The 20,596-nt window shown below is 40.4% G+C and overlaps 4 protein-coding genes across 4 annotated transcripts; all 4 read left to right on the top strand.

Moving 5' to 3' along the window:
* The first annotated feature begins 223 nt into the window (after window positions 1-223).
* On the top strand, window positions 224-3,602 carry LOC135170436 (SET and MYND domain-containing protein 4-like). Its single transcript, XM_064136245.1, has 6 exons — window positions 224-426; window positions 604-1,677; window positions 1,818-2,095; window positions 2,174-2,323; window positions 2,429-2,575; window positions 2,640-3,602. Exons 1-6 carry the CDS (start codon window positions 408-410, stop codon window positions 2,844-2,846), a joined length of 1,875 nt encoding a protein of 624 aa, XP_063992315.1. The 5' UTR covers window positions 224-407; the 3' UTR covers window positions 2,847-3,602.
* A 467-nt stretch (window positions 3,603-4,069) lies between these two features.
* On the top strand, window positions 4,070-7,997 carry LOC135170435 (SET and MYND domain-containing protein 4-like). The gene is made up of 6 exons (XM_064136243.1): window positions 4,070-4,357; window positions 4,559-5,644; window positions 6,152-6,429; window positions 6,523-6,672; window positions 6,774-6,920; window positions 7,259-7,997. Exons 1-6 carry the CDS (start codon window positions 4,321-4,323, stop codon window positions 7,478-7,480), a joined length of 1,920 nt encoding a protein of 639 aa, XP_063992313.1. The 5' UTR covers window positions 4,070-4,320; the 3' UTR covers window positions 7,481-7,997.
* A 416-nt stretch (window positions 7,998-8,413) lies between these two features.
* LOC135170434 (SET and MYND domain-containing protein 4-like) lies at window positions 8,414-11,955 on the top strand. Its single transcript, XM_064136242.1, has 6 exons — window positions 8,414-8,574; window positions 8,842-9,930; window positions 10,408-10,685; window positions 10,764-10,913; window positions 11,012-11,158; window positions 11,304-11,955. The coding sequence occupies exons 1-6, from the start codon at window positions 8,556-8,558 to the stop codon at window positions 11,541-11,543; spliced, it is 1,923 nt and encodes a 640-aa protein (XP_063992312.1). The 5' UTR covers window positions 8,414-8,555; the 3' UTR covers window positions 11,544-11,955.
* Window positions 11,956-12,075: 120 nt separating this feature from the next.
* LOC135170422 (general transcription factor 3C polypeptide 2-like) lies at window positions 12,076-19,777 on the top strand. Its single transcript, XM_064136218.1, has 4 exons — window positions 12,076-13,829; window positions 13,888-14,729; window positions 15,027-15,176; window positions 17,146-19,777. Exons 1-4 carry the CDS (start codon window positions 12,488-12,490, stop codon window positions 17,275-17,277), a joined length of 2,466 nt encoding a protein of 821 aa, XP_063992288.1. The 5' UTR covers window positions 12,076-12,487; the 3' UTR covers window positions 17,278-19,777.
* The last annotated feature ends 819 nt before the right edge of the window (window positions 19,778-20,596 follow it).

Genomic DNA, 20,596 nt, shown 5'->3' with positions numbered 1-20,596 from the left:
TATCAAGGGATGAAAGATAATTTGGCGAGTGAATTCGGGTAATCAACACAGGTGTCCTTGGGCCCGAACAACTGTCCTATTGTCAATCACGTAACCAGAAAGTTCGAGAATCCGTTTAGTAAATTATCCGCTTTATTGGAGATAGAATTTGGTGAAATAGCCGTGATATTCACAATTATTAGGGCTTGATAGTGGGGGGCGGAAGGATAACATGAACCCAAGAAACCGTATGGTATTTAGCTCTGCGACGTCTTGTGTCGTAGTGGCGACACAAGGCATCAGCCCCAAAACCACGTTTGATTCTGAGGAAATCCAATCAGTTGTGAATTAGTATAACAAACAGGGGATTGAGTTGTAAAAAATTATTTTTTTATTTTTTTTGACGCATCACCTGAGGGTTCGCCAACATGTGTTCGACATCAAAAGGTTCCCACATTTTTCATACTTTATTTCTAATTTTTTATCTACATAATTTAGAACGAAGGTGATATCTGTGAAATGCGAGTACCACCGTACGTTCCAACTGAAATAATAATTTATTTTCGTGACTTATACACACTGTGGTGTGAATTATTTCCGGAATAAACGTGATTACCTTTCTAGATGTTGGCGATCACATGAATTGGTACCAATACCTGGAGAATTTCAAGCGTCTCGACACCTGGACGAAAGAAAACCAGATGTGCGAATTTGATGAGGCGCAGAATTTCCTGCATCGAGTTGAGTTCCATGTAACAAAACTGCGGGCCTTAAATATCATCGTAAACCTCCGTCCAAAGAGAGTGAAGAGTGAATCTGTATCCCAGCAATACGTGGCCATGGGAGATAAAGTGTTAACGACGAACCCACCTAATTTCCCCGCAGCATTAAAATACTATTCCCTGGCTATTATGTTTTTAACACCTGGAACGCTAGAAATGGCACGTATGCTTGAAAAGCGTTCAATAATTGCATTCAAGAATGGAAACTATGAGAATTGTTTGCGCGATATCGCCAGAGCCCTGGAACATGATAATCCAGAAGAACTCATAGCACAATCCCATGCTAGAACCGCCAGAAGTGTACTGAGTCTGAACAAAGGGGGATATCGCGTTCGGTCTGCTGTGGATATCATAAAGGACTTATTGGCAAATAGGACTTGTAAGGGTGTCGGGGATGATCTGACCGGTTTATTAGCGACGGAAGAAAATGCATCAAATTCGGACCCCCCTGTTCATTATGACCCCCGTAGGCGGAAGGTGAAACCGATTGTCGATGGCGCTCCTTGTTCTATAGTTGGGGCAACTGGCGTTGGCATTGGATTCGCGGGCAACTGTGGGAGGTATATTTTAGCCTTGAGGAAATTTCAACCTGGTGAAATTATCGCAGTCACCCCGAGTTACGCCAGTTCACATAGTTTTGGAAGCTCTTATAAGGCTTGTGCCGAGTGCACGACGCCAACAACAGCTGGTATTCCCTGCCATTTCTGTCCCTATGTTCTTTACTGCTCGGAGAGCTGTCGAAGTAACGCATGGAAGGTTTATCATCAGATGGAGTGCTCGATTTTGGGGTTACTGTTGGACGCCGACGTACCCACCACCGCTGTGCTTGCCATGAAAATCCTCTTGAAAGCTCTGAAGGAAACTGGGAGTGTTGACGACCTGGAGGCGCTGGTAGAGCGCTTGGATGTTGTCACTGGTGAGCTCATATTTTCAAGGTTTTAATTGGATTCGTGGAGGGATTGTGGTGATTTACTCCAACGAAGGTCACATCGTATTAGTCGCCCCCAGGTATCATCGGGTCCAGTTCGATACACTAATAGAACTGTATTTTTTCAGATCCCCTAGTGCATGGTTTCACAGAAGATGTTTTTGACTGCTCAAAGTACGCGGCCGTTCACAGCCTGTTAATCCATCCAGACAAACACATGGGTTGCGACCGGTTCCATACGTCATTGGTATCACTTATGATTATTTATTATTTGGCTACAATGACTGAGGCATTTGGACCTAAATACCCTAAATATATATCCATCGTCCTCAAAGAACCAAACCTCCGGTTTTTGGTACAGCTCTTAATGAAGCTTTGGCAGATTGTGGAGATGAATGCAAAAAGGGTAAGGGGTAGACGTAATCGTGAACCTTTCGTACATATGGTTTATGATGATCCATTAATAAATGTATTCTTGATTCAGCCTAATCAGTTCAATATGACCAACCACGATGATGTGATCCTGACACCTTTCACTTCTCTCTTGAATCACAGTTGTAATCCCAATGTATTAATTTTTGGAAACTACGAGCCTGTTGTGATTGCACTTCGACCCATCAAAGCTGGCGAGCCAGTGAGTTGAATTTTTTATAGTAATCCGATACTTATAATCAGTCAGTCCAGTCGTTTTTTTCAATTATCACCAGGTGCTAATTATGAATGGTTAATTTTTTTCTAGATATTCTGTAGTTATCAGGATCATACTTACAATAGAATTTTGAAAAATTTGAGGCGGCCAATGCTCTTGGAAAGATATTTCTTCCATTGTTATTGTGTGGCATGCACCGATGACTGGCCATGTTATCGAGATCTACCCCATGTTTCCGTAAGTTTATAAATTATCAGCAATGTGTTTATGCCCTTCATTTATGCCAATTTTTTATGCGTAGGAATGGCCAAGGATGACATTGAGACTTATGAATGGTATAAGACTGACAAAAAAATTTTGTTCGCGGGAAAGGATTTTGCACGATGGGAATCCTAAAATCACATACTTCATTGAGAAGCTTTGTGAACATCCTGTTCCTTGCAAGGAACTGATTGAATTTCTGGATAGGTTGAAACATGATTGCCTGTGTCGGTACCAATTTCGTTAATGCCTTGGCATTCTTCCAGCCCATTGTCTTTAGTTAACTTTTAGTTTGTGAATGTTTATTACTTTTAAACATATCGAGATGACTAGCAATGGGTTTGTGACAATCACTAGATTTTTTTACTACTGTAGCAAAAGTAGTTTGCATGCTTTTAATTATAATAACTGAAGGCGAATTTTCTTAATTCCAAGGAATTTACAAATTTAATTTGCATTATATATTTTCATTTAAATCATATTAATTGACATAAGAAAATCGACAAGGTGAGAAATGGTGAATAGCATTTTATTCCAAAGCTTAAGGGATGAATTTCATTTTTATCTAATTTTGACGCTGGAAAAATAGTCTGACGGTCATTTTTATCTTCTCTAATTTCAATAGTGAAAACATCTTAATTAGCATCTCAGGACGATACCAATTAGCGATTCGTTATCTTCGTTTTTTAATCATTCACCTGTTCATCATTTTTCAACTAATGAAGCGTGGTAATTGCTTCTACGTTAGGGTAATAAACTTTTTAGAATTGTGACACTTTTAATTCGTTCGGTTGTGGATATTTGAAATTGAACTCATCAAATTAGTCACTTTGTTGATTCTTTCAAATTTATAATCGTCTACGATATTCTGAAGTTCATAAAGGAAGTTTCATCCTAACAGGAGGATTGATGCTATAATAGCATCATAAAAATAAAATGCGCCATGTTAATGTACCTAAAACTCGTTTGATTAATAAATAGACTTGGAAAGTAAACTTTTAAATATCACTTTGGAATATTCTTTGAATTCCTTCCTAAAACAATTTGAATACTCTAGCTCAATCGTATATTATGCATCGGATGTGGCTATTTCGTTTTTCACATGTGTGAAGTTTACAGCAGATTCAAAGGTTCTTTCGATTGAATTATGATTTTCAAAAATTCCAAGGAGAAGGAGACGATTGGAGAGTCCATGGACAAAGGTATTGAGCAATTGGGAAATTTCCTGAAGGCGCTGCTATCAGCACCTGTATGACACCCTGGCCCACGATTCTCACGTCATAGAGACGAATTCTTCAGTCACGGTATCATTTGAGTCGATTTCCATGTCAGGTAGTTCCTGTACCGATACTGCCAGGATAACTGTCCTGTTCCCGATCACGTGATGAGAAAGATCGAGAATCTATTTAGTAAACTCTCTGCTTCATTACGGGGAGAATTTCGTGAAATATCTGTGATATTTCAGATCAACAAGGCTTGATAGTAGAGGGAGGGGGAATGACATAAACACAAGACTTTTCGTATTTCCATTTACGTCTGCGACGTTATGCGTCAAAGTAGCGAAAATTTGCACCGGGAAATCAGCCCTAAAAGAACGTTTAATTCTGATAAAATCCAGTCAGTTGTGTTTTAATACAACTAAAATCGGAGTCAGTTGGTAGAAATAATTTTTATAGCATCGTTTTATATTTTTCTGACGCATCACCTCAAGATTTGTGAACATGACGTCCACTTCTTCTACATCTTCTGGATCACAAAGTTTGCACCTTTTTAAGATTTTTATTTCTGACTCTAAAATAGTTAATTGCAGACCGAAAGCATTAATTTCCTTTTCAAGGAATGTGAAATATTCTGCTCACATTCGTTTCAAAGGAAATTCATGCTCGATTGCTCTACAATATTTTACGTCACTCGTTGACGTATGAATATTTTCCGGAATAAACGTGATTTTTTTTATAGCTGATGAGCCAAAAGAAAGTTGGGTCACCTACGTGAAAAAAATCAATCAGATGCAGGGGTTGGCGAAAGCGACCTTGTTGAGAGACTTTCGTAGGGCGGGCGGCATTCAGGACCGAATTGAACTTCATCTAAGTAGAATGCGGACCTTGGGCATAGAGGTAAATATGGAGCCCACGAGGGTAAAGGATGATGCCGAAGCCCGAAGGTACAGAAATATCGGAGATAATTTGATGAACGCGCAGGAGATTGATATACCCGCAGCATTGAAAAACTATTGTCTGAGTATTATGTTTGCAACACCTGGAACTCAAGATTTAGGACTTTCTTATGAAAAGCGTTCACTGATTTCATTCATGGAGGGACGATATACAGACTGTCTGCGCGATATCCGCAGCGCTGAGGATCATGATTATCCAAGGAAATTGCTACCAAAACTGTACGCTAGAAAGATCAAATGTCTAGTGGCTTTGAACAGCTCACCAATGGACGTTGCGATTGCCCTGAACGTCGTAAAAAACAGACTGTCATACATGGATGCCGAGGATATCGGGGATGATCTGCGGGAGTTGGCAAACAGTACTGTTGATGAGTTGGTTGCTGATGCACCTTCCCCTGACGCGGAGTCTGTTGCAGCAGAGCCGGAGAAGATTGAACCGATTGTCAAGGGCCCTCCCTGCTGTATACCGGGTGCCACTGGCATTAACATTTCGTATTCCAACGAACGTGACAGGCATGTTGTTGCCTTGAGGAAATTTCAACCTGGGGACATCATCGCAGCCGTTCCAATTTACGCTAGTGTACGAAAATCTATGAAATTTTATAAGATGTGTGATGAGTGTTCCAAGGAAACATTAATTGGAATTCCCTGTATTTTCTGCGCCAATGTTGTCTACTGCTCGGATATGTGTCAGTATAAAGCCTGGGCGCAGTATCATGCGGCTGAATGTACAATTTTAGGAATATTGTTGGATGCCGATCTAGATCTCTATGCTTTGCTCGGCATGAGAATCCTGTTGAAAGCTTTGCACGAGGCTGGGAATATTAGAAACCTTCGGACCATGCTGAGGGACATAACTGCAGTTACTGGTAAGCTCAAGTTTTCAAGGTTTTACATGAATTCTCAGGGGGGGGAGAGGATTTATCGAATTAAGCGGGGGAAGTGGAGGTTTATTCCGTATAAGTTGCCTCCAAATATCAATTTCCACTTCCACTTTGTATTAATTGTTCCTAAAATCAGGAATTGGATTTTTCCAATATTTATTTCATTTTTCATTTTCTGGATGAAATTTGTCACTCGTTATCACCCGGTGGCCTTGAACCTGGCAATTACGGAGACATTTAGGTCAATATTGTGATGGCGTAATTCTCAATATAAATAAAAATATAAGGACGGATAACCGGACATTTCCTGGACGTTGGAAATGATATGAAATGTGATTGAAACAATTCGACGGAATTGATGAAAATTTATAAAGACAATAAATTATTAACTGCACCAAGTAAACATATTAATCGTTCAACAGAGCGATCCACAGGGATCGACGGATATTTCCAACTTGTTTAACACATATATTTCGAATCGTTTTTTCGCAGATCCCGAAATTCAAGGTTTTACAGAACTTCGCTTTGACACATCAAAGTACGCGACAGTTCATTCTCTGTTAAAGGATCGAGAACAGTACATGTCTTTTGACAAGGCTGGAACGTCATTATCTGCTCTCATAACTATCTACCATTTGGCTACAATGACTGATGCATTTGGTTCACGCTACCTTGGAAATTTAATTATTATGAGCAAAGACCCCGATCTCCGATTTTTGGTAGACCTGTTAGTGAAGATTTATGGAATTGTGGACCAAACTGTAGTCCAGGTAAACGATTAAGTTACGTTTAAGTTCATCCTTAACTTCGTGACAATGTGACTCATAATGATCGATCTACTAATGAATGTAATATTGACGCAGCCTTTGGATCCCACTCCGCTGGAAGAAGATGGTATGGTGATGGCACCGTTTCTTTCTCTTTTCAATCACAGCTGTGCTCCCAATGCCGTAGTTTTTGGATACACTCAGAACGTTATGATTGCACTTAATCAAATCAATGTCGGCGATGAAGTGAGTTTAATGTCATAGTAACATCTTACTCACAATCATTCAGCTCAGAAGTTCTTTAGAATCATCAGATAAAGACGATGAATGATTTTATTATGTTTTAGATTTGCATTGCTTATCAGAACCTGCGTTTCAACCGAATGCCGAGAAGAAAGAGGCGGAGGTTGCTCTTTCAACACTACTACTTGCAGTGTCCCTGTAAGGCATGTGAGGAGGATTGGAAACCCTATCCGGGGCTAACGCGTATTTCAGTAAGTTTGTGGATTAATATGTTTCACCGTCATTGACATAATCCAAGTAAGGTAAATATCATTGTTTATGATCTGGTCATTTCGGAACCAGTGCCGAGTCTCTGTGGAATAAAATTTTTAATTGATCTGCTGATCAATTGAAAACCCGACATAAACAGCTATCCAGACTGTTTCCTTTTGTCATTCCATCACCAGTATATTTGTGATAATCCGAATAAAAACCGCTAACTTAAGCCCTCACGTAGGGGGTGGTGTCATACTAGTGACTCTGCGAATACGTTTCATAGCACAATCATGTGTATTGATTCCTTTCATATATGTCAATATCGCATTTGCAGGAAATCCAAAAATTGACCCTGGAATTGGGAAATAGCTTAAGATTGGCACAGAACTTTTTTTCCAATATAAGGGGTGGTCAAACTAACGGAGACACCTCTGCCAGGGGTACAGTCATACACAATATTGCCAAACTTTCTCAGCGTTCTCAACCTACCAAGGATCTAATCGACTATCAAGAGATGCTGGAGAATATGTGCCTCGAGCGTTACGAATTTTATTAATATCTTCGATTTTTTTCACCCCACTGTTTTTAATTATCTTCTAATTTACGTTCGTAGTGTTATTCACGTTTTTATTATATTAATATGCAGTAGCAAGCAGTGGGTTAGTAACGCGTAGATTTTACACTGTAGTAACAAGACGTAGTTCGCTTGATTTTTTAAACTATATTTTACTGAATATCAGATGTGATTTACATCACAGTACGATACCGAGAAGCTATCTCATTTTTTTATCATTTACTTATTAACATTTTTTGTAATCATAAAGCTTAGTAATTGCTAGCTAGTAGTAGTTTTAAAGTAGCTAAGCTTGTATAACAGTAAAAGTAGGACATCTCATAATATCAATTATTTACGAGTCTTTAAAATCTATAATTGTCTATTATAATCCGGAATCCATAAAAGGATTCTCGTCCTAATTGGACTATTAACACAGTAAGAGCATCATAAAAAATTGAACATGCCACAGCAATGTAGCGAACATTATTTTGATAAATAAATAAACTTGGAACCTAAATATTTGAATCTTCCTCTTTATATAATATGAACAACCTTGGAATATTCTTTGAATTTTACAAAAACTTTTGAACAGCTCAGTCGTAGTTACAATCAACCATATTTCATATTTTTCCACCATCTCCAGAGTATTTATTAATAATAAATGATCCAGCATTCAAATTATCAAACTAGTTGCAGATGACATTCTATGGCATAAGGTACAGAGTCAGCGGAGTCAGGCACGAAATTCCTGGTTTCGGTAATCAACAGGATAATCCTTGCGCCATAACAACTGTCCAGTTCTCAATCACGTCATCAGAAAGATCGAGAAACCAATTTGTAAACTATCGACTTTATGACAGGTAGAATTTGATGAAATACCTATGATATTTCAGATCACCACACGTTGATGGTGGGGGTAGGGAATATAAGGTGATGACAAGACTTTTCGTATTGCCATTTACGTATGTCATCTCTTACATTGTAATGGTCAAAATTTCTAAGACGACAGTCAAATCAGTGGTGCTCCACTGATCGTTTTGTATTTTTCTGACGCACCACCTGAGATTTTTTCAACATGCATTCTCGAAAACCAGGTTTACACATTTTTTTAATATTTTTTTTCTGACTTTAAAAAACTTCATTACAGGCTGAAAGTGTTGAACTGGATTTTCAAGGAATGGGAATTTTTGTGTTTCCATTTGTTTAGAATGAAGCTCACACTGGACTGATCCATAATATTTACATTACGACGTGCAAAATTCGAGTCGCCCAGTGTATTAAAACTAAAATATCAATTTATTCTCGTGACATGCCGATTTTGTATGAATATTTTTCCGAATAAACGTCATTTTTATTTGTAGTTTACAGGAGAAAGATACCCTGGTACGAATACATGCACAGCTTTTCTCGGGCAAGCAAGGAGGTATCGACGCCTTTGTTCACGGAGTTTCAGTCGATTGGGACGGCCATAGGGAGATTATGCTATGCCAGACAAAAACTAATTAACTTTGATGCAGAAGTAAACTTTGTATCGGAAAGGGTAAAAAACAACGCCAAATCCACCGCCTTCTTGCAGACAGCAAACGGTTACCTTGACACTTTGGGCACGTGGAAGCGGGCCCTCAAATACTATACCAAGAGTATTATTTATGCAATACCTGGCACTCCAGAACTCGGGATCGCTTATGCTGGTCGTTCAGCAATTCTATACGAACTTGGAAGGTATGAAGATTGTCTAACCGACATAGGTAGAGCCTTGACATACAATTGTCCAAACAATGTGAAGGGAGTACTCTTCTGTAGAAAGATGAGATGTCTAAGGCTTTTGCGAAGACCACGATGGGAGATCCAGGATACTGTGGATTCAGCACTTCATGCACTGAGTTTGATGCCTCCTGGGATTGAGGGGAGAGAGGAAGTGCAGAACACCATGGATGATAAGTTTTTCTTGATTCCGAAGGACCTAGTCAAGCGCAGAAGAGGGTGGAAACCACCATACAAAATCACCAAGATGAAACCCGTCATGAACGATCCTTTTTGCCCTATAGTTGGAGGCACTGATCTTCTTACCAGACACACTGATGCGCTTGGCAGGCATGTTATTACTACGAACAATCTCAGACCTGGTCGGCTAATTGCGGTGCTTCCTTCTTACGTTCGTGCCGTTGGTCCTCACAAGAGCTATCGGATGTGTTCTGAGTGTCTGAAACGAACAAGGATTGGCATTCACTGCCATAAATGTCCCAATGTCGTTTACTGCTCGGAAAAGTGTCGTGACAAGGCATGGGACGACTATCATGAGATGGAGTGTCCGGTCTTGGGTGTATTATTGGATTGCAACATGAGCACTCCTGCTCTAACTGCCATGAGAATGACATTAAGAGGTCTTCGGGAAGCTGGGAGCATTGAAAGGCTAATCAAGTTGTCGGGGGCCATAAATAGTTGTCCGGGTGAGCTGAAATTTTCAAATCTTTGATATCGTAGAACTCAAAGAATCGATCAAAATGTAACTTCATTTTTTCACTGGCATCCGGAGCCAGATTTCGGATTTTATCAAAGGAAAGTTGGCTTTTTCGAAATTTGATTTTGTGGAGATCTCCGTTCTTGGCACTGGCTATCGCCCGAAGGCCTTGAACGTTTACAGAGACATTTAGCTCGATGTTATGATGGTACACAACGACCAACACAAATCAAAATACGAGGACAGGTAAATGGAGATTTCTTGGGCAATGGAAAGTATTCTATTGTGCCTGTCACCCTGGCCCTGGGCCCTAATATATTCACTTTACATTTGCATTGAGGAGGACAACAAATTATTAAGATTTGATCGGTGCTATCAGAGTCGATCGTTTGCAAATACTTTTATGTGTTTATGTCTACCTGTGATGGCTTCGGCATGATACAGCAATCGAATTACTTTTTTTCAGAGCCGCACAAACTAGGCTTTACAGGTGAACGCTTCGATACTACAAAGTACGCATCGGTTTACGCAATGAACCCTCGTGCAATGCGTCAATCCCATTCAGAGAAATTCTACATATCGACGACGGCCCTGATGATTGTCTACTATCTTGCTACAATGTCTAATATACTTGGGCGTAGATACCGGGACTCCATAAAAGTCTTCACGTGGAATCCAAGACTCGTGTATTTGGCAGAATTAGTAGTGGAGAATATGAATATCGTGCTGAGAGCTGCACTGAGGGTAAACCATTCAACATTATCATTAGATAGCTGTACATATCCGTCATGATCATCCATTAATTAACTAATATTGATTCAGACTACGCGGTGCTCTATCAGAATAAGGGACGATATTGCGCTTTCATGTTTGACTTCTCTCTTCAAACACAGTTGTAATCCAAATATCGCGGTTTTTGGACGATACAAGAATGTTCTTATGTCAATTCGACCCATCAGAGCAGGCCAACAAGTGAGTTATAATTCATAGCAATATAATCCCCGCAATAAGTCGGCTAAGTCGTCCTTCATATAATTAACAGATGCTAGTGATGATTTTTTTTATTCTAGATCTGCATAAATTACCACAATCTCCATTTTACTAAAGACGATTGGGTAAAAAGGCAGGTACTGCTCCTTAAAAAATACCGCTTCCGGTGTCAGTGTCCGCCATGTAGATATTACTGGCCAACCAAAACACGTCTACCATCTATAGCAGTAAGTGTTATATTACCAGCTTTTGAAGATTTTTTACCGCTACGACAACGATCAATTTTACTGAACTTTTCCCTGCGTATGTAGTTATGTGTTGCACAATCATATGTATTTAATTATTTCATTTATGAGAATATTTTGTTTGCAGGGAGACGCCACGGACTTTCTAGAGGATGCTGTCGCCAATAGATATTTTGTAAAGTCGCTAGAATATAGACTTTACATGAAAAAGAAGCTAGATCTCGACAGGCCCCAGCCATTCTTAGGCTTGGAGCACATCCGAGGTATCCTCGAAGGCCTTTCCGAGACCGGTACACCGTACCAGGAACTTTTTGCATATGAGAGCATATTGAAGCGTATGATCGCTGAGGGTATCGTTTGTGACTGATATTATTGAATTACATCACCACTGTTTTCCTTAATTCACTTTTATTTCACATTTTTATTGTATTACTTTGGAGGAATCAGCAGTGGGTCAGTAACAATCCGTAGATTTTAGCATACAGTAACAGAAGGTAGTTTGCCTCTTTTTATATCTCATTAGCCAGCTAGCAGTAGTTCTCGAGTAGTGAAGTTTCCGGAATTGTGAAACTTGCGGTTTCTTCGATTTAGGATCTTTGCAAGCTCATAAAAATTTTCTTTAATCTATAATTCGTAATCGCTTATTATAATCCCCAATTTATACACGAATTCCTATTCTAATTGAACAATTGATGCTGCAGAAGCGTCATAAACAATGAAACATGCCACGTCAATGTAGTAAAAACGAGTTTGATGAATAAATAAAATTGATAAATCAATGGGTAGTTGGGATCATTTGTAGTTCACTCAAAATTTCATTTTCCTTTTTTTCTAGTTTATGTTTATTAGTAATTGTTGTGACTCTCTAGTTTACAATCTCCATGTTCTGCTCCGTGACGGGAGAAACGCAATCTTATGGCTCCAGTCACGGTGGCGTCCTTTGCTCGGCCATTACGGTACCGGTCTTTGTTTAGTTTGTGATCACAATTTTGTCCTTCATTAAATTTTATACGACAATTAATTGATCAATATTCCGCTTACGTGCAGTGTCTGTGATCAGGATTATGTGAAATAATAAATATGTGACTGTCAAGGACTGGATTTATCAAATTGCTGGAGTTACTTCCCGAATTCGCTCGTTTTTTTTTTCAACGTTTCAATGATCAGTAGGTAAAGCTTCCTTCAGAGCAACAGAGTTCAACACTTGACTTCGACATTCACAGGAGCAATTTCTAGTAAAGGAAAAGCTCGAGGAAAAGCTCTCAATTGAAAAAACCAATCTAAGCTAATTTGTGATCAGAGAATTGCGAAATGTTCAACCGACAAAGTGATCTTGTGCACCTCCTCCCCGCTGTGTCACAAGAAGGTACAGAGGAAGCAAGGAAGGACCTTCAGAAAAAAAAGAAAGACATCAAGAATATCGTGAATCCGAGATCCTCAAGAGTGAAGAGGAAAGCAGCAGAGATCGCTGCGAAGAGGATCTTGAATACTGCGAATCTGGCCGAGGCCTCGACACCTCTTCAGAAGAAGAAAAAAATTGCTGTCAAGGTCAAGGATTGCACAGGTGGACCCCCGGTGAGGAAGACAGTTCGCAGCAGACTGAAGACCTTGTGGATCGAGGGGCTAAACCTCAATGAGAAGGCCCTCTGTGGGAGGTCTCCCTGTGACTTCTCCTCACCCACATTCGAGGATATCTGTGAGCATCACAGCACTTGTACCCTCGCCTCGAGGTCGAAGTTCATCTGCAGGTTCTGTCAGTGGTCGTGTGAGAAGAAGGACGAGATCGTGGGGCACATGAAGAAGGCCCACTCAAGAGAAGGGAACGAAAATAATTGTAATTATACCAATGAGATGAAAATGGAGGAGATGGGGGTGAAAAAGAGGGGAAGAAATGGGAGGTCAGGATGGAGGTCGTCCCCTGGGTCGAAGGCCACTTTTCTGCGAAATTCCATGCACATCAAGACTTCTCCGAACGATATGACGTTTGGACCAGCTTTGCAGTGGACTATCCAGTTCCAGACGAAATATTATAGGCTGAGGTTGTTCGAGGAGCTCCAGGTAAATGACTTTGAGGATGTAGAAGCTGCTGAAGAGTATCTTCCGGGTCTGAAGGTGTCCATGGCAACGACTGTCTTGGGACCAGCAGAGGAACAGGTCAGGGATGACGACTGGAGAAGGTGGAACAGGTTCGAAGCTGATGTCGTCGGAGGGGTTCCGACTTTATTCACTGGGGGACCTATCTGGGGACTCGCGTGGATGCCTATCCCCTCGACGATGCATAATGTAGAACCTGAGCAGTTCGTGGCTGTCAGCACTCATAAGGGAATGGAGGACTATTTCGAGGTGGGGAGGAGCTACTGCGGGAAAAATTCCATTCAAATTTGGAATCTGGGGGTCCTGGGGCACAATTCTGCTCAGCTGAGGACTCCTGAATTGTGTTATGTGGTGGGGCACGAAGGAGGGACCATCTGGTGCCTGGAGTGGTGCCCATCTGGAGGGTATGAGCACGATGGAGAAAGAATGGGACTGCTCGCTGCTGCCATGTCCTCGGGAGTGGTTCATATTTATTCGATGCCATTTCCGGGGGTAATGGGACGTGGCAAGGTGTTCAGGATGAATCCTGTCATGGTTCTTCATGTTCATGATCGATCAGGTAGGACAGATTATTTTAATTGTTTTTTAGTAGATAACATTCAGCGGAATATTTCAAGGGACTGCGTCGCAATGCATGACCCTCACCTGGTCAAAGACATCAAACCACGATACGATAGCCACCGGTTTCGCCGACGGATACGTCGCCCTGTGGAATTTAACGACGAAATCTCCTCTCCTACGGACTGAGGAATCATCGATAATCCACTTGCAGCCATTTATGCATTTCTTCGCTCACCATCACGCCGTGATGTTCGTCACAGTCGTACCACTGAAGGAGACGAGGTACCTGGTGACCGCCGGCATGGACAGGTACGCGAAGATCTGGGACCTGGAGGACACGAGGCTGCCCTTCTGGATCTTCAAAAAGGGAGTCGCAGTCAATGGTACTTGGATGACTCACTGGCCCACAATTTTCACGTCCTACGATGATGTCTTGGGGATGAGCCGCACTATGACCTACATTGCGTCCGTGAGGGAGTCGGCGTCGAGGTTTGTGTCGGTTCTAGGGACGAATTCTCCAGTTTACGCGATCGCCAGCTCTGATTGGGCTAATGGCATCTGCCAGGGAACAGCGGCTGGGGAAGTCGTGGCCTGTTTCCCTCCGCAGTTGCTTTATACTAAGGAGATGAGCAGGATCATGGACACCAGGTGGCTCGTGTCCAATATCGAGGTGGTGGATTTTCAGAAAAAAATCGTTGACGAAGGGAAGAAGAAAGAGTACGAGTACAGGCCTGAAACTTATGAGGAGTGCCAGGAGAAGTTTGGAGTGGCCTTTCGTGATGATTTGGACAATACCCGGAATACTCGGGTGTCACGGAATCAGAGGAAAGTGGGATTGACTCCCAACACAATGAAGAAGGTAGCGGTGGAGCAGTATCCCTTTGCAGCTATTAACAGGGTGAGTTTTTGATTTATTTCTTTCGATTTTAGTCTTTTTAATCCACGTTTTAATTGCACGTTTTTTTGGAAATCGATCTCGATTTTTTTTTGAAGATCGAAGAGGTCGAAAATATCCGTCTTATTTTTTCCAGATTTTTTTGGCAATTCCTTTAGTCATCACATACTAACGAGTCTATTACTTCTCATGGATTTATTGTACAGTTCCCACGAGAATCGATAGAACAAAAATATGTAATTGGAATTTACCCACTTGATATTTCAATTAGAACTTTATGAATTATTCATGATTTTACAGATATCGTGGAATCCAAACAGTTGGAGCTACTTATGGATCGCTGTTGGGTACCGAAACGGATTTATCAGGATTTTAAATCTCAAAAAAATGAATGAAACGAGTATTTCGAGTGACTTGCTCTCCACACATGCTGCAGCTACGACAAACAAGGTAAAAGGGCTTACAATCTCATGCTATTAATTATCTAAAGCCAATAATTCCAAAAGTACTCATTAACTAACGATCAATTTTCGCCGATGGCGAGAGAAAAATATTCCCATCAGCTAAAAATTCAATTTCATGTGAATATAATGCACATGGAAGTTGTTTTTCTTTTTTTAATAATGAAGTATGTTATTTATCAACTAATTTATTGATTGGGGCCTCTTTCACGTGAAGTGAAAGGAGCGATTTTATAAGAAAATTTGTTGAGCTAGCGTCGTCAAGCAACACAATCCTCTATATCAGGAAATAGAAGTTGTGATTTTTTCCCTCTTCATTCACGCACATACTGCTGACGTCTCCTCGGTATATACAATGAAAAGATGCATTGGAAATTCAAAGAGGTGCATTTACACTTCAATAAACGTTATTACTTCGTGTCGATGCAAATCAACAACAAACTCGGTTCTGCTACACAGCCCACCGGATATATATATATATGTATTCAAGAAATATTTTTTTTATGGATGAAAAGAGCGAGGCTTGTTGGCTGGGCGAATTTCTTGCCTCATTGAATATAAAATACATTACCAATTCCCAGGTCTGCCTCTCCATGGAGGTGACACGTTGTGCGGACGTGTGACGTGATTTAAAAGTTGTTGATTTTTCATCATTCGCGATTTTTTTTCTCATGAAAAATTATCCGAATGATGACGACTGGAGATGTGGAAGATGTGGAAGGGAGAGTTTTTGTGGGGGTGCGATTTTTTAAATTTCAAAATTCCCTCTAGACATATAATCGAGGAAATTAAATTCCCCTGGACATTTTGAATTTTTTTATTGGGTTCTAATCCAGTTAAAGATTTAGATTTATAAAAATTACTTTAAAACAGTAAAACTTCTAAGAATTTTGTGAACAATTGCAGCTGTTGTTCGCGTGTGGGATTAATTAATTAATTAATTAATCCCATTAATTAATTGAGGACATTTTCTCGTCGTACGCCGTCTAATCGATGAATTGTTTTGCTCAACTACATTCGATTCCATTTTTCTTTCGTCAATGACTGCAATAACATATGAAATTCATTAAAATATTTGTTATTATCAGACTGAAGTCGTTATGTGAGACTCCGGTACGAAAATGTCTGTCTCAGGGTGGGAGCCTGTGCCCTCTCCACCGTCTTCTTGGAAGCTCTTAATTAATGGGGCGCGAGGCACACCAAAAGAGCCAAGGAGCGAGGGATGGAATGGGGGTGAGAAGGGCAGGTCGACACACTCTTGGCCTGGTACTGTAAGGGGTGGTAGGGGGTGGTAAAGGTGGGTTTATGCCGTAGACTTGTAATCTCGTGACGCCGTAACTTATTCTAAATGCACTGGTGGGACCCTCGAGATATCTCGGTGTGTTGTCTAGAAGGTAAGTTTCGACCTCCACAAGCTCTTCGGGCTGTTGAGGCCGGTGGTTAACTACACCTGACATCTTGCTGGCCCCTTTCTGTATCTTCTACCCTGCTCTTGTTATTTGCAGTGTGACAGTTGCATTGCACTTATAATCCTAACGATTACCAATGTTACATATTTCGTTGGTGTCTGTAGGGTTGGGAAAATTAAGGGATAAATTTCTCAGTTTGTGCAGGAAATAGACATCTGGAGTTGTCTGTTGGATGGAGAGACATTTTCGATAAAAATTATCTTATTGTTTTCGGTAAACAAAGAAGAAGAGGCCAGAAGGAACGTTGTCTGACTCAGATTAATAATTAATAATCGAATTAATTCAGTCCCGAATTCATTCTGCGATTTTTTTCTAAATTTGGGGGTAAAATTGAGGTAAATATGACTCACAATATGGCTTCATAGATCGATAAGATAATTTTTATCGAATATTTCATAGTATCGAAAATAATGACTTGTAATTGTCGAAAAATAATTTAATTCCCTTAGAGCAATCTAATGAAAAACTTCAATGTTGTATGTATATCAGGACAGAATGAGACAAAAGGCAGACAGAACCAGAGACAGGGACAGAGGCAGAAAGAGGAGGGCTCTAAACCCTTCAGCATTCAGCACACTCGATCACACAACAGTTATCAAAGGAACTCATTTGAGCGGGTGAATGGGTAGAAAGGAAGTCAATCTCGGTGCGCGGAGATAAGCGCTCCTTCCCCGTCTTCCGCCTTCTTCACCCACTAGGCATGGGTACCCTGGTGCACAGCCTCTGAAGGTAGTGGTAGTCGTCGGGATGCTTTCCCTTCACCTCCCTTCCCTTCCTCTTTTCTATACCAACCACCTCTCCCTACGTCTTGCCATTCGTTTTTCCATTCCTTTATCCAGCCTTCCTCCGTACCACTCTTATTCACATGTCAATACCTCAGCTCGCCTCACTGTGCACAATCTATACCTCAGGAGACTTCTTCCAATGGCAAGTTCACTACCGGTTCTTTTTTTTTTCTTCTATGAAAATTTTTCCTTGCAATTTCTTCATGTATTTTCATATATTGAAGAAACTCGAGTAAATCCCACGGATTTCCACAGCCTCTCGGATGACCTTGTCGTGTACATAATAGCGAAAATTGTTGATTTTTTTTTGTCACAAAAATGGATTTACTGAGAAAAAAATTATTGTTAACAAAATTCATTTACTTCAGAGAAGTATTTATTTTTTTAATTCTTTATCTCGGAAGTCGAGTCGCTCCTCGACAGTTTTAATGGTGATGATTCAAGGTCATGGACGAAATGATCATCCTCTGGAGGAATATGATTATCATAATTTAGAGTAGACCGAAGAAATATAATTTGGAAAAAATAAATACTTCTGTGAGGTAAATGGATATTTGGCAAAAATTACGTGGGGCTGAACAGTGTCATAAAAAAATTAATTCTGACTTAACTGACATGTTAAAATAATTTGTTTTTAGGATTTCCATGCAGACCTATCATTTCGATCGATTTTATATTTCCTCGAAAATCTCCACACCCATAAAACACCTCATGCACCTTGAAAAAACCTCATCACCCCCTTCGATCATAAATTCATAATTACCGGGGGAGTAATTTCACGTTTGCCACATTTATGAGGACAAGTGTAAAGTAATTACATGTAAATAAATGTATGGGTCTGGATAGTTTCAAGGTAAGAATATTCTTTAGTAGTCATAGGTAATAAGAGGGTAGGTTTGAGGGTAATAAAAATGGAGCAACGAAAAAAAAAAGTACGATAAGAAGAAAGTGAATCAGGCAGATATGGTGCGGGCATCCCAATCCCCACACTCCTTTCCCATTCTACCCCATAGATGGTATAATTTTGCGAGCACGTCGCCAGCGGCCCGCAAAAGTTTTTCTTTAATATATTCTTACATGCGCCTTGCGGATTAGATTAAAATGGTGAATGCATAAACCCCACCCACAATCCAAAGTAACTATGAGGGCCTCAGAGCATCTCACCCCGTTGAAAAACCGCTTCTCCACTTTGCTCTCACCCCTCTCTCCTATTTATGATTTATCCTGCGGTCTAAAAATACCACCGGAAATGTAGAACTGAAAATTGGGTTGGCCGTTTCAGTCAGCATTAAGAGTGAAATAAAAAATGGAAAATATATTTTTTTTTAACCCGCCTACATGTGAATGATGCAAGTTTGTAGTGTCATCATAACCCAGTGTAATTACTTCTGCTCAAGGGGCATAACAGAATCTCATAAAATCCAGCAAACTTTCATCCCATAATTTTCGCCTTCGAGGTGCCCTCAACCCCCGTCTCTCCCTTCTCTGCCCAGCAACATCGTCAACAGCCGGGGTAAAGCGAAAAAAAAAATAAAATGCCAGGAAAAAAGTGTTGTAGTTTTTTAAGTAGAGGACGCAATCTACAGCGTACAAATGAAAAATATCGAATTATCTTCAAGGCAATTTTCTTCCTCAATGAAATACTTATCTCTCCCTCGGGAGATCGTTCAAGTGGCGGGAAAATGAAAAATACCGGAGAGGAGGGAAATTTTTTTTTTTTTCCACCAAAGGAAACTATCAGGAACCTCTTGAACCTGTTCATCGTGTTGCTTTGCGATTACACGTTTGAGTACACTATTTGCATTTTTTTTTCCTTTTTCTTTCATCGTTTTTACCTTAAATTCGGGGAATAAGGAATTAAAGTCTGTGCGCATCGCCCTTACCTTCGTTTCGGGTTATGCACTCGTTTACTTTCGACCCGTTGGTATCATGCAAACAGTTACAGCTCTGGCACCCAACTACATCCGGTAAAATTACATTTCCAATTCATGAAATGTCAGTTGTATGATGGGCGAGAGTGGCCCCATACCACAGGTAGCTCTAAAAACCTTATATGCTGGGCGGCAGGGGGGGGGGAGGGAGGGGGTATAAGCATGTGTGGATCGAGGAACAACACGGGTGATGGTGTTGAGTCGGTGGAAGCCAGTGAAGTTAGTATACGCAGAGAGAAAAGTCGGAATTTTCGGGGAAAAGTTGCGGAATATTTTCGACAATTTTTACTACCGGTTCGTATATCATATTTTTCCCGCCAATACTCATTACTCAGTAGTTAATCACACGTTCATGGAAAATTAAACTTAATAATCGATGATGATTACACAATTTTGTAGACGAGGTTAACGGTGACATGGACATCTTTTGCAAGGCCTAACTTGGGACCCCGAGATGCAGACGTCGAGTTGACTTCGGGAGGACGAACGGTGGCGAACACTTACGAAGGTGGAAAGGAAGGTAATAATATTATTACTGACATGGGAATAATTTCCGGCTGCAGAGAAATATTTCTAATATTTACGAGAATTCAGAAATTTTTTTCTCGCAGGTCTTTTATGAAAATCTTCGCGAAATTGACCCACAAGGGAATTTACCAGCAGTAAAATTGCGTGTTGGCCAGGAATTTTTCTTCTCGCTATTAAAATACTGGAATTTGGCAGTTTGGGTGGTTTTTCTGGTGTCGAGAAGTAGAATTTTCCCTCTATTTTTTTTTCGCGTATACGTGAGGGTAATCGGGAGATTTCTGGGGGTTCGGTGAAGACGATTGATCCGGATTCTCAAGAAAATTAAGCGGGTTCGCTCGTTAGTCGAGGCTTGCGGTTGGGAAGAAGGAATTCAAGTTCTCGTATTGATGAATCCCTCCTCGTAATTTTCGAGGTTTGCACGTTTCGATGGTAGTAAACATCGGAGGGATTAGGTAGTTAGATTTACTCGGATCATTTGCCATGATTGACTAAAAAATGAGGCCAATTGGACCGAACTGCGAAAGCTAATTGAATTCCAGATATTTTTATCCGTATATTTTAATCGTTACAATTTTTATTTTCAATTTATTGCATTGACACTGCGACAATTTTCCATTCAGTTGTCCTTCTTCCTGAATAAAAAAACCATCGATTGATTATGTAATGAACTGATTAACTCGACGAAATGTATTCATA

The sequence above is a fragment of the Diachasmimorpha longicaudata genome, chromosome 17, assembly GCF_034640455.1.
Source record: "Diachasmimorpha longicaudata isolate KC_UGA_2023 chromosome 17, iyDiaLong2, whole genome shotgun sequence".
In the NCBI taxonomy this organism is placed as follows: Eukaryota; Metazoa; Arthropoda; class Insecta; order Hymenoptera; family Braconidae; genus Diachasmimorpha; species Diachasmimorpha longicaudata.
This window is presented reverse-complemented; position numbering and strand designations above follow the sequence as displayed.

Excerpts from the sequence above, each read along its gene's own strand:
- LOC135170436 (XM_064136245.1), top strand. Across the intron at positions 1,678-1,817 it reads GCGCTTGGATGTTGTCACTG|ATCCCCTAGTGCATGGTTTC; the intron begins GTGAGCTCATAT and ends GTATTTTTTCAG. Across the intron at positions 2,324-2,428 it reads CCATCAAAGCTGGCGAGCCA|ATATTCTGTAGTTATCAGGA; the intron begins GTGAGTTGAATT and ends ATTTTTTTCTAG.
- LOC135170435 (XM_064136243.1), top strand. The coding sequence starts at position 4,321 with ATGACGTCCACTTCTTCTACATCTTCTGGATCACAAA. Across the intron at positions 6,673-6,773 it reads AAATCAATGTCGGCGATGAA|ATTTGCATTGCTTATCAGAA; the intron begins GTGAGTTTAATG and ends ATTATGTTTTAG. Across the intron at positions 6,921-7,258 it reads CGGGGCTAACGCGTATTTCA|GAAATCCAAAAATTGACCCT; the intron begins GTAAGTTTGTGG and ends TCGCATTTGCAG.
- LOC135170434 (XM_064136242.1), top strand. Across the intron at positions 9,931-10,407 it reads GGCCATAAATAGTTGTCCGG|AGCCGCACAAACTAGGCTTT; the intron begins GTGAGCTGAAAT and ends ACTTTTTTTCAG. Across the intron at positions 10,686-10,763 it reads TGCTGAGAGCTGCACTGAGG|ACTACGCGGTGCTCTATCAG; the intron begins GTAAACCATTCA and ends ATATTGATTCAG.
- LOC135170422 (XM_064136218.1), top strand. The coding sequence starts at position 12,488 with ATGTTCAACCGACAAAGTGATCTTGTGCACCTCCTCCCCGCTGTGTCA. Across the intron at positions 13,830-13,887 it reads TCATGTTCATGATCGATCAG|GGACTGCGTCGCAATGCATG; the intron begins GTAGGACAGATT and ends GAATATTTCAAG. Across the intron at positions 15,177-17,145 it reads CTGCAGCTACGACAAACAAG|GACAGAATGAGACAAAAGGC; the intron begins GTAAAAGGGCTT and ends TATGTATATCAG.